The sequence below is a fragment of the Musca autumnalis genome, unplaced genomic scaffold (genome assembly GCF_047663935.1).
Source record: "Musca autumnalis isolate F117 unplaced genomic scaffold, ASM4766393v1 scaffold_5, whole genome shotgun sequence".
NCBI classification, from domain to species: domain Eukaryota; kingdom Metazoa; phylum Arthropoda; class Insecta; order Diptera; family Muscidae; genus Musca; species Musca autumnalis.
This window is the reverse complement of record NW_027412088.1, coordinates 118845768-118859737: the sequence shown is the minus strand read 5'-3', so window position 1 is coordinate 118859737 and position 13970 is coordinate 118845768. Positions and strand designations below refer to the sequence as shown.

The 13970-nt window shown below is 34.5% G+C and overlaps 1 protein-coding gene across 3 annotated transcripts in view; it reads right to left on the bottom strand.

Moving 5' to 3' along the window:
• Drep2 (DNA fragmentation factor-related protein 2) overlaps positions 1–12942 on the bottom strand; it is a 165503-nt gene extending 152561 nt beyond the window's left edge. The window contains exons 1-2 of one of the 3 annotated variants that reach the window (XM_073992678.1): positions 12382–12912; positions 11440–11639 (exon numbers count right to left, since the gene is read on the bottom strand). In XM_073992678.1, the coding sequence (XP_073848779.1) occupies positions 11440–11451 (12 nt within the window). In that variant the 5' untranslated portion in view covers positions 11452–11639; positions 12382–12912. Of the gene's footprint in view, positions 1–11439 lie in introns of all 3 variants that reach the window. The other 2 variants (XM_073992679.1, XM_073992677.1) reach the window with 2 other exon arrangements.
• Positions 12943–13970: the final 1028 nt, after the last annotated feature.

The following is a 13970-nucleotide window of genomic DNA, read 5'->3' as shown; positions in this document are numbered from 1 at the left end:
GTTTGCTTTTTCAAAAAAACCTGAATCCTACTCTTCGACTGTAATCGTAATTCCAAATTTCAGGATTCCAGCTCTATTAATTCACCCGAATCCAAATTGTATCAAATTTAGTACCATTTCTTTCCCAAACAAAAATTTCAGGATTCCAGCTCTACCCGTTCACCCAAATCCACATTGTACCATATTTAGTACCATTTAGTACTTCTCGTACGCACACGTACGACTTTTCAAAATTTCCTCAATACTACACTCCTACAGTAATCTTAATTCCTAATTCCAACACTATCCGTTTACTAAAATTCAAATTGTACCGAATTTAGTGCTTTCTGTACCCATAAGTACGAATTTCCAAAACTACCTCAATTCTACTGTCCGACAGTAATCTTAGTTCCAAATTTCAGAATTCCAGCTTTATCCGTTCATCCAAATCCAAATTGTACCAAATTTAGTACCATTTAGTACTTTTCGTACCCAAAGGTACGAATTTCTAAAACTATCTCAATCCTACACCCCTACAGTAATCTTAATTCAAAACTTTAGGATTCCAGCTCTATCCGTTCACCCAAATCCAAATTTAGTACTGCTCGTAATCATAAATACGAACTTCCAAAACCATTTCCTTATTTCAACGCCATTTCCCAACCTTGATACTTAAAATTCAGGATTCCAGTTCTATCCGTTCACCCAAATCCAAATTGTAATAAATTTAGTACCATTTAGTACTTTTCGTACACATAAATACGAATTTCCAAAATTTCCCCAATCCTATGATCCAACAGTAATCTCAATTTCAAATTTCAGGATTCCAGCTCTGTCCGTTCACTCGAATCCCTATTGTACCAAATTTAGTACTTTTCGAACACATAAGTACGAATTTCCAAAACCACCCTCATATCTCAGTCCTACACTTCACAGTAATCTTAATTCCAAATTTCAGGTTTCCAGCTACATACATACGTTCACCCAAATCCAAATTGTACTAAATTTAGTACCATTTTGTGCTTTTCGTACCCATAAGTACGAATTTTCAAAACTACCTCAATTCTACACCCCACCAGTAATCTCAATTCCAAATTTCGAGATTCCAACTATATCCGTTCACCCAAATCCCCATTGTCCCAAATTTAGTACCATTTAGTACTTTTCATTCACAAAACTTCCCCAGTCCTACACTCCAACAGTAATATCAATTCCAAATTTCAGGAATCCAGCTCTATCCGTTCACTCAAATCCAAATTGTACTAAATTTAGTACCAATTATTACTTTTCGTACACTCAAGTTTCCAAAAACCCTTTGGTGCATCTTTCTTACTCTTCATCAGTGATCCTCAGTCCAAATTTGAGGAATCAAGCCCTATCCGTTCACCCAAATCGAAACGGTACCAAATTTAGTGCTATTTAGTATTTTTCGTACCCTATGTACGAATTTCCAAAACTTCCACAATATTAAACTCCACCAGTAATCTCAGTTCCAAATTTAGAGATTCCAGCTATTATCCGTTCACCCAAATCCCCATTGTATCAAATTTAGTACCATTTAGTACTTTTCATACACATAAGTACGAATTTCCAAAAGTTCTTCAATCCTACACTCCAACAGTAATCTCAATTCCAAATATCAGGATTCCAGCTCTATCCGTTCACCCAAATCCCTATTGTACCAAATTTAGTACTATTTAGTACTTTTCGTACACATAAGCACGAATTTCCAAAACTACCCTCATATCTCAATCCTACACTACAACAGTAACCTTAATTCCAAATTTCAGGTTTCCAGCTCTATTCGTTCATCCAAATCCAAATTGTACCATATTTAGTACCATTTAGTACTTCTCGTACCCATACGTACGACTTTTCAAAATTTCCTCAATACTACACTCCTACAGTAATCTTAATTCCTAATTCCAACACTATCCGTTTACTAAAATTCAAATTGTACCAAATTTAGTGCTTTCTGTACCCATAAGTACGAATTTCCAAAACTACCTCAATTCTACTGTCCGGCAGTAATCTTAGTTCCAAATTTCAGAATTCCAGCTCTATTCGTTCATCCAAATCCAAATTGTACCAAATTTAGTACTATTTAGTACTTTTCGTACCCAAAGGTACGAATTTCCAAAACTATCTCAATCCTACACCCCTACAGTAATCATAATTCAAAACTTTAGGATTCCAGCTCTATCCGTTCACCCAAATCCAAATTTAGTACTGCTCGTAATCATAAATACGAACTTCCAAAACCATTTCCTTATTTCAACGCCATTTCCCAACCTTGATTCCCATACCAAATTTGAAGATTCTAGCTTTATCCATTAAAAATATGCAATTGGTACCAAATTTAGAAACTTTTAGTACTTTTCGTACGCTTATAGTTCGAGTTTCAAAATACCCTTTGGTACATCTTCCTAACTCTCCATCAAAATTTCAGATTTCTAGCTCTTCGCGTTTGCCTAATACAATGGATTCCATATTTAGTACACTTTAGCACTTTACACATAAACAAATTGTACCAAATTCTGTACAATTCGATTTTCCAAAACAACCTTAATCCTTCACTTCAACAGTAACCATAATTCCAAATAACAGGATTCCAGCGCTATCCGTGCACTCAAATCCAAGTTGTACCATTTGGTACATTTCGTACCTATAAGTACGAATTTCAAAAACTACTTCCATCTCAATCCTATACTCCAACAGCAGTCTGATCAAATTCCAGGATTCCAGCTCTATCCGTTCTCCCAAATCCAAATTGTACCACAGGTAGTACCACTTAGTACTTTTCGTACCCTTACTACCTCAGTCCTACACTCCAATAGTAATCCTAATTTCAAATTTCAGGACTCAAACACTATCCGTCACCCAAATCCAAATTCTACCTCTATAGCCTACCGCGAACGAGTTGCAAATTCTAACTTTTTCCGTTTACTAAAATTCATACTTTAAATTAAAATAAATAAAATTAAAATACTTAAAATTCAGGATTCCAGTTCTATCCGTTCACCCAAATCCAAATTGTAAAAAATTTAGTACCATTTAGTACTTTTCGTACACATAAATACGAATTTCCAAAATTTCCCCAATCCTATGCTCCAACAGTAATCTCAATTTCAAATTTCAGGATTCCAGCTCTGTCCGTTCACTCGAATCCCTATTGTACCAAATTTAGTAGTTTTCGAACACATAAGTACGAATTTCCAAAACCACCCTCATATCTCAGTCCTACACTTCACAGTAATCTTAATTCCAAATTTCAGGTTTCCAGCTACATACATACGTTCACCCAAATCCAAATTGTACTAAATTTAGTACCATTTAGTACTTTTCGTACCCATAAGTACGAATTTTCAAAACTACCTCAATTCTACACCCCACCAGTAATCTCAATTCCAAATTTCGAGATTCCAACTATATCCGTTCACCCAAATCCCCATTGTCCCAAATTTAGTACCATTTAGTACTTTTCATTCACATAAGTAAGAATTTCCAAAACTTCCCCAGTCCTACACTCCAACAGTAATATCAATTCCAAATTTCAGGAATCCAGCTCTATCCGTTCACCCAAATCCAAACTGTACTAAATTTAGTACCATTTAGTACTTTTCGTACATTCAAGTTTCCAAAAACCCTTTGGTGCATCTTTCTTACTCTTCATCAGTGATCCTCAGTCCAAATTTGAGGAATCAAGCTCTATCCGTTCACCCAAATCGAAACTGTACCAAATTTAGTGCTATTTAGTATTTTTCGTACCCTATGTACGAATTTCCAAAACTTCCACAATACTAAACTCCACCAGTAATCTCAGTTCCAAATTTAGAGATTCCAGCGCTATCCGTTCACCCAAATCCCCATTATACAAAATTTAGTTCCATTTAGTACTTTCCGTACACATAAGTACTAATTTCCAAAACCACCCTCATATCTCAATCCTACACTTCAACAGTAATATTAATTCCAAATTTCAGGTTTCCAGCTCTATCCGTTCATTCAAATCCAAATTGTACTAAATTTAGTACGATTTAGTACTTTTCGTACCCATAAGTACGAATATTCAAAACTACCTCAATCCTACACCCCACCAGTAATCTCAATTCCAAATTTCGAGATTCCAGTTATTATCCCTTCACCCAAATCCCCATTGTATCAAATTTAGTACCATTTAGTACTTTTCATACACATAAGTACGAATTTCCAAAAGTTCTGCAATCCTACACTCCAACAGTAACCTCAATTCCAAATATCAGGATTCCAGCTCTATCCGTTCACCCAAATCCCTATTGTACCAAATTTAGTACTATTTAGTACTTTTCGTACACATAAGCACGAATTTCCAAAACTACCCTCATATCTCAATCCTACACTACAACAGTAACCTTAATTCCAAATTCCAGGTTTCCAGCTCTTTACGTTCACCCAAATGTAAATTGTACTAAATTTAGTACTTTTCGTACACATGTTTGGTAATTTTCCAAACCATTTCCTTTTAGAAGCACCACTTCCCAACCTTGATTTCCATACCAAATTCCTATATTCCTATATTCCTGGGGCCTATTATTGATTTCATTAATTATTTAGCGATTTCTTCAAATTACAGATTTTGAAATTGAATAGTTATGACTGTACATATCCATATACGATAAAATTCTTAATTGCAAATAAATCGTGGTAATATGCACAATTTTATTGCACTTTCATTGATTTGCAAACATTTAGTTATTACCAAAAAGTGAGGTCCATACAGTTTTTAGTTGTTGTTATTTCTGGCCGATTTCTGAATTTATTCCCCTAATGTTGTCTTCAACAGCAACTCATTTGTTCAACAAACCCAACATCATTTATTGAAAGAATTTTTGTTTTAATTTTAAATTGAAACTGTACCAATTTAGTGCTATTTAGTATTTTTCGTACCCTATGTACGAATTTCCAAAACTTCCACAATACTAAACTCCACCAGTAATCTCAGTTCCAAATTTAGAGATTCCAGCGCTATCCGTTCACCCAAATCCCCATTATACAAAATTTAGTTCCATTTATTACTTTCCGTACACATAAGTACTAATTTCCAAAACCACCCTCATATCTCAATCCTACACTTCAACAGTAATATTAATTCCAAATTTCAGGTTTCCAGCTCTATCCGTTCATTCAAATCCAAATTGTACTAAATTTAGTACGATTTAGTACTTTTCGTACCCATAAGTACGAATATTCAAAACTACCTCAATCCTACACCCCACCAGTAATCTCAATTCCAAATTTCGAGATTCCAGTTATTATCCGTTCACCCAAATCCCCATTGTATCAAATTTAGTACCATTTAGTACTTTTCATACACATAAGTACGAATTTCCAAAAGTTCTTCAATCCTACACTCCAACAGTAACCTCAATTCCAAATATCAGGATTCCAGCTCTATCCGTTCACCCAAATCCCTATTGTACCAAATTTAGTACTATTTAGTACTTTTCGTACACATAAGCACGAATTTCCAAAACTACCCTCATATCTCAATCCTACACTACAACAGTAACCTTAATTCCAAATTCCAGGTTTCCAGCTCTTTACGTTCACCCAAATCTAAATTGTACTAAATTTAGTACCATTTAGTACTTTTCGTACACATGATTGGTAATTTTCCAAACCATTTCCTTTTAGAAGCACCACTTCCCAACCTTGATTTCCATACCAAATTCCTATATTCCTGGGGCCTATTATTGATTTCATTAATTATTTAGCGATTTCTTCAAATTACAGATTTTGAAATTGAATAGTTATGACTGTACATATCAATATACGATAAAATTCTTAATTGCAAATAAATCGTGGTAATATGCACAATTTTATTGCACTTTCATTGATTTGCAAACATTTAGTTATTACCAAAAAGTGAGGTCCATACAGTTTTTAGTTGTTGTTATTTCTGGCCGATTTCTGAATTTATTCCCCTAATGTTGTCTTCAACAGCAACTCATTTGTTCAACAAACCCAACATCATTTATTGAAAGAATTTTTGTTTTAATTTTAAATTGAAAATCAAAATTTTTACAAATGCATCGTTTGTAATCATCTTTTCTAACTGTATTTTAACGAATGAAAATCTTTTGTGCGACACCTGTTATGTAAAAACTAAATCAGGATCGGTTTGTATTTTTCGCGTAATTTATGTTTAAACCATTATCACCAACTGCGACATCTGTTGCAATGGAAGATAACAAATGTCTTGTCTTTCTATTATTTAGTGGTTTACGATAAAATAAGTGCGCCTAGAAGTAAACTACAAAATTTGAAATTATGTGTGATCGTTTACGGTATCATGAAGTTATAGCATTGTTAATTTGACACATGTCTTGCAGAGGGCCAACTAAGTGAATAAGTACGTAATAGTAATGAAAAATAAGGATTTTTGTTGTTGTTATTTTTTGTGGTTCCAGGACGAATTTTCTAAAACCAGGCCTTATCTCGCACATTTGCATCAACAGTGACCCACTGGTAAAATTTCAAGCTCCTAGCTTTAGCCGTTTTGGCTGGGCGTTGATGATGAGTCAGTCAGTCAGTCAATCACTTATCACCAAGCTCATTTATATATATAGATATGTAATTATAAATTAATTTAAAATTTATTTTAAAAAAAAAACATATTATTTAACATAAACAATATATATATAATATATGAACTAAATGCATCGTAATCATTTATTTCTATTGTCAACAATGTGACTGGCCATTGTTTTACAAAGGCTGGTTTTTTTAGTACAGCTATAGAAGATGCTGATATTGAAATACAAAACAAGTAAAAAAGTGTCAGTCGGCTTTGCCGACAGATATATACCCTCAGCCAATGTGAAGTGAAACTTTCACCTACGGGCAGATCGATTGTATTTAAGGTCTCTTCAGAATTTTGTGGCCCTTTTTCGATATTTTAACTTGCCGACAAAAATGTGGATTAGGAATTAATTGCTCTAAGACACAAATGTTGAAATATTGTGGGTATGTAGCCTTAGGGAGGATAGATATACGATATTTCAGAGGTTAAACTAAATTTTGAAAAAATATTAGGAGATCCAAAGTTTTGACCAAATTGTTGCCGCATTCAAGAAATGTGGACTTGCCCCTGAAAAACGTCTACCGTCGTAATGGATGTAGCGAATGCAAATCGCTTCAACAAAAATCAAAGTGATTCGAACCTGATCTACATCTGGTAAATATATTAGGATGTGCAAAGTATGGATTACATCGGTCACTCCCTTCAAGAGTTATCGTGCGCACAATTTTTCCGAACATTTTTGAACTTTTGTGGGGGAGGTACCTGAAGGAGTGGACCGATATGGCTTATCTTCGAATTTAAACTTTGTTTGGACAAAATATTGCGAAGGCCAAATTTTGGACCGAATCGGCAGATCCGTTCGTGAGTTATCTTGCGCTCCAACCACTACACACGGTGTCATAGGGGCTTTTGCATCTTTCAGGCTATTTTCTCAGGAAGTATGGACTTGCCCCTGGTGAAACTTGTACCGTCGCATGGGGGTCAGTGAATACAAGTTGTTGCAACAAAAATCAAAGCGATTCGAGAGCAGGTCCTAATCTGAACTTATCCGAAATTTTGTGTGGGAGATACCCGAAGGAGTGGACCGATTGAGTCCATATTGGAACCCCATCTAAGTCTGGTAGAAATTTCACGATGTGCAAAGTATGGATCAAATCGGTTACTTCCTCCAAGAGTTATCGTGCGCACAAATTTTCCGAACGTTTTCGAACTTTTGTGGTACCGGAGGTACCGGAAGGAGTGGACCGATATAGCCCATCTTCGAACTTAAACTAAGTTTGGGCAAAATATTACGAAAGCCAACTTTTGGACCGAATCAGTTGATCCATTCAAGAGTTATAGTGCGCTCCAGCCAGACAGACAGACAGACGGACGGACATTGCTAAATCAACTCCAAATTGTCTTGAACACATTTCGTCCAAACATACTTGGGGTCTAAAATCATTATTTCGATGAGGCACATTTTGCTCGTATGGAAGTGTATATACCCTCGTTAGAATAAATGCTGAGGGTATAAATAGGGTATCAATACGTATTGAAGATTTTACGATTGAAGACCATGTTAATGTCGATTGCAATCCTTTAACTAAGAATTATGCCTTTTTGGAGTCTCGAAACAATGTTCCTGATCATATTTTTTCTTCCATTGCAAATTGTGAAGACTTTGATAAATCAAAATGGCAAAATCAAAAACAAAGGAAATAAATTTTTATTTCAATCCTAAATAAAAATTCAATTTATAATTATTCATATACTCACATGTGTTGGCGACGTTTCCTGAGTAAAGCTGACTTCCGTAACATCAGTTGCTCTGCAAATGTCCAAAAATGTCTTATGTATTGTATTTCATGACGCCGTAATAAATTTTTATATACTTCAAAACGCCGCAAATGCCCATTTTTAACGCAGGTAAAAATCAAACATGTATCATTTTTATTTCTGATGCATTTAGTTGCTTTTTCGAAGAACAATGCATGAGTGTGCACCTGAAATATTTTGACGAAGTTTAAAAACTGCAAAGCATCTGATGATTCGGAAGTCAGCCTAAATCAAAAAATGTTTCTATAAGTGGTGCTGAAAGACTCGTTTTCGGACTCTTCTATAAGTATCATATCATTGAGCTAATATAAATCGGAATGAATAAATTAATATTAGAGAAGTATCACTTCGGGGATACCTAAATTTCAAATGATTTTAAACGACAAAATTTGTTACCCAGATGTTAAATATCATTACTTGAAAATGTTCTTATTTTTATTTTCTTTTATTGGCAAATGCATAATTTTAAATGATGTTCTTGCTATATTACCGTAAGTGGTTGACAGAAGAATCAATCGAAAGTTTTTCTCTACAAACTAAACCAACAAAGCCTAAATAACAAATTTGACCAATTTGAAGAAATCTGGATATACACTGTATCGTGGTGATCGTATATCGTTTGCCGGTGGAGCGTGATATTAGATTGGTTTTAACTCAAAGTGAAAAAGTCGATGTCGGATTTTTTTATGCGGCACCCCCCTAAACTGTTTAGTTTTGTTAGATTTTAAGATTGCCATAGTTAAAGTACAATCGGAATATGTTAACACGTGCCACTGGGGCCTTAAAGTTTACTGGTTCGTTGCAGGAATTTCGACCCATTTCTATTCTGCCCATCTGCTCCAGGATTGTTGAACATATCTTGAAGGCGCAGATAACATAGTCTGCAGGTACACAGATTGCAGTTTTGGTGCGAACCTTATGCATTTACTGATGATGTTCATCGGCTTTTTAAAGGATCTAAGATTGATTGTTTAATGCGAGCGTTGTATGGTTGGATGGTCCATAATTCTCTCTCCATTAATACATCCAAGACAAAGGCATTGTTTTTCGCGTCGTTTACTGTTTGCTGTGTGTCTATCGTTTACAATAATGCGAGAATTGATTTTGTTTGTGTTCCTATACTGTATTAAGGTGTATTCGGGAACTTCTTTGGGTAACCTACATCTGATTCATTTAGTTTTGCGTTTTGTATTTAGGCTGAATCCCCGTGTTCATATGACCAGGGACGTACGCAGGATTTAATTTCGGGGGGGGGGGGCCCAACTTGACCAAAAATCATGAAATTTTAAAATGGTGTGTAGGGTAACGTAAAGCTTTTTTAAGGTTTTGCTGTTGATTTTATATGAAATATTGACACAAAGTATAAAAATTCATTAGAGAAAGATCACAATATTTAGGATACAATTTTAACTTTTTACAGAGTATGAAATATACGCTAAATATAAGATATTTAGAATTGAAATTAAAACCACGTTTGGTATAGTCGCCATATAAAAGTTGCGCCCCGTTTTGCATATGAAAAATAATATGTGCATAGGCAAAATTTATGCATTTTACATATTTTTGTAGGCAACAAATATTTCCAAAATAGGTACCAAAATGTTTGTGTGTACAATTTTTCTGTTTAACATTCTCTTCAGACAAGTCAATAAAATAGAGAAATGTATAATCACAGCCGAAACCTTCAAAATACCGAAAATCGGAAGGTATCGTTCTATGTAGGCCTGAACCTAAACCGACAAATTTTAGGTGGAAAGTTTTTTACCCCCAAGGAAGACTTAATACCAAATTTCAGCCATTTCGGAGGGATGCCACAACCTTCAAAATACCGGAAATCAAGAGGTACCGTTCTATGGGGCAATATGAAGACGTGGACCGATACCGACAAATTTCAAATGGAAAGTTTTATACCCCCAACATAGACTTAATACCAAATTTCAGGCATTTCGGAGGGATATTGAGGGCACAACCTTCAAAATACCAGAGATCCGGAGGTACCGTTCTATGGGGGCTATATGAAGACGTGGACCTATACCGACAAATTTCAGTTGGAAAGTTTGATACCCACAACGAAGACAAAATGCCAAATTTCAGTCATTTCGGTGGGATATTGAGGCCACAACCTTCAAAATACCGATAATCGGGAAAGTTTCATACCCCAACGAAGGCTCAATACCAAATTTCAGTCATTCAAAAAAACAATACTTTATACCAACCATACGTCTTTGGAACTGTCTTCCACCAAACATACATACCATAAGCAACAACCTGCGCTTTAAAAATAATTTAAAAATTATCTTAGTACAAATGATTTATAAACATAACATGTTATTGTTATTAACTTTTAATTTTATTCATTACTTTTTGTTTTATTTATGAAATGTATTCCGTTTCTCATCATGTTATACACCAAGAAACATTCAATATACCACTAGTACAATGTACATAAGAATTGTATTCTAACTGTCCTAGATTTAAAATAAATAAAAATAATATACCGCTAACTAGATCCCTAAAACCATGAACAAAGTTAATATTTAAAAAAGACCACTCTTTTTTAAAATTGCATAAAATTTCTTTTTTATCAATAAAAACCCGTATATAATAGAAATAACTCAGTGTAGAAGAAAACAAATGATGGTTCAAATTGAGGTAAAAATATTGAAGTGTGTTCGGATTACAGAGTCTACAGTGTATATAATTTTAGTGTCCGAATTACCGCATTGTGCGGATTATCGAGGCTGTACTGAATATACATATACATATACATTTAAATGTAAGTTATATGAACCAATGTAACCTTATCAGCCCAGCTGATGGTAATATGAGACGTCAAAACAGGTTTTTAACCTCTACCACAGTATATTATTTTTTCTTTAAAAAGGAAAACTATAAATAATACATATTTGTTTAAATTGAAATTTACAAAATAAAAATGTGTAAACAAATATAAGTGTATTGATTGGCAAACTTATCTTAAAATAGATTGTGAACGAACTTGTACTACAAAAAATGATATAAATCAGCTCATTACCATCTGCTGTCTCATGGACCTTGGGTACTTAGGTTTACAAACTCACCTCTCTTGCCATTACGACATGTCTCAACAGAACCCCCCGCAAAAAGGGTCTGCCATTTGATATGGTTTGTTCTCCCAGATGTCTTCAAAGTTTGCATTAAAAATCCCGCAGCAGAATCATCGAATAAAAAATTGGACTATTGGTATTAGGGTATGGATGAATGATATATGCTGTTTGAACACTTTTTTATTGTGCATATACTGTAATTCCAAAAGAATGTGTTACGAGTTACGACACACAACAGATTATCAATCAGGAAGACTTGTAATACAAAGTATGTATCATAGACATATTTTTATTGCACTTTGTGGAAGCTGTTTCTTAGTTTTTAACTACTATCGAAAATCAAACATTTTTGTTTACTTAGTTTCGACCTACACATTGTTGGTTTGTTTTGTGGTTAATAATTGAAAATACTGTTTTTCATTTTGTTCGTTCATTTGTGGTTCATTCATACAAAACAGCGAAAAATTCGTTCGCCAGAGTACTCGCTAGCACGTAGTATACCGTTTTTGCTTCCGTTCTTTTACACTAACGTTAGAATTTCCAATGTTTTTGATGTGAGCAAATAGCTATGGATTCCTTGAAGGAGAGTGAGGGTGTGTTTTGTGTGTATCAGTGCGAGTGGTCTTGACTGTATTGGTATTCTACCCGTGCTGGCTGTTCTATGCTGTGTTAACACTTTGCGAAGATGAAAAGTTAATTACAGGTTTTATTTCGCTTTTTCATTTTTATGTCGGAATATGTTACTTATCATATTTTTAAAATTTTTAGCCGTAAATAGTATTATTAATGAACATTATCAAAGACGTTCTTGTGTGTAATGCTTCACGTGCAAATGCGTACGAACATACATGTATATTTTTCATGTGCGTGTGTACTCAGAAATGAACTTTTTGTTATACAATATTAAAAAATTAATGATTGTACTTGCTGTTATACCTAATTTAACAACTAGTTCAACAATATTCACGTTTGTAACACTTTAAAACAATCCTTTGTTCCTTTTGGGTTATTACACACGATTTATCTACCACTTTCTGTTGATTAATGCCGTCTACTTATGTTTCGACCATTCATGGGAGTTTTCCACGCAGATTTATACGTTCAATTCACAGAATTTGCACTTTTAACACCGAATAAGTATGTAACCATATCTTTGCATCTATTTTTCGAACGCGTGGGGGTACTTTAATTATTTTTTATTACTTCTATGAAAGCATTACAATATTTTTGTATTTACTTGTAAAATATTAACGAGCAGATTTTCGTTAACCGAAATAAAATGACACCCTTTTTATATCTTCCCCTATCCCTTACTGTTGAATTTTGTGATGAATAGAAAGTGGTGGATGTTGGTTGTGATAAAGAAGTATTCGTAATATGGGTTGTAATGTTGTTGATAATGCAGTGCACTTCGTTGAGTTGTTCTCTCTTTATATGGGATGAATAGAAAGTGGAAAAAGAAGTACTCGTAATACGGGGATTTGTATTTGTAATGATAGTGATAGTGCAGTGTACTCCCAGATGGATCTGTAAATCGAAAAATAAACAGCAGGATGGTTCTGTAGATTGAAAAATAAACGGTCAGAAGTGCGATTCTCTAACTCATTTTTCGATTTACCGACAAAAATCGTACAATTACACTGTGCTACAGTAGTTACTCAACAATTTGTACAAGTCCAGTAACTTCTTGTAAACGGCTAAGATCTTTTACATTGCACTGTAGAGTAAACGAACGAATGAACATTTTTCCTACAACATTTATTGAAATTAAATTCATCAATATTGTGATGAAACAGTCTTTTGAACATATCCAGAATAAGGCAATGAATTTTCGACATTTTTTCTCAAAAATTATTTCCTGTATCACGGATAGCTTTTCCCTATTAATCAATAATTAGACAGCGGAATCCTACACAAATGCATATACATATGGTTAGGATGGTCGTAGAGAAAATCTGATTAGACAGAAACTCATTTTATCACAAAATAAAACAAATTAGGCCCAGAAATTTTTGCATATTTTTACATATTTGCATAAAATGAGCATATGCAAAACCATATGTAGAAATATATACAAGGATTTGTGGTCTAAAAATCCCACCGAAATGGCTGAAATGTGGTATTAAGTCTTCGTTAGGGGTAAGAAACTGAAATTTGTCCGCATGGGTCCACGTCTTCATATAACCCCCATAGAACGGTACCTCCCGACTTTCGTTTTTTGAGGGTTGTGGCCTCAACATCACACTTAAATGGCTGATATTTTGTATAAAATCTTCGTTGGGAGTATAAAACTTTCCACCTGAAATTTCTCGGTATAGGTTCACGTCTTCATATAGCCCCCATAGAACGGGTGTGGCCTCAATATCCCTCCAAAATGGCTGAAATTTGGCATTAAGTCTTCCTTGGGGGTATAAAACTTTCCACCTGAAATTTGTTGGTATAGGTCCACGTCTTCATATAGCCCCCATAGAACGGTACCTCCGCAGTTCTGGTATTTATAAGGTTATCGCCTCAATATCCCTCCG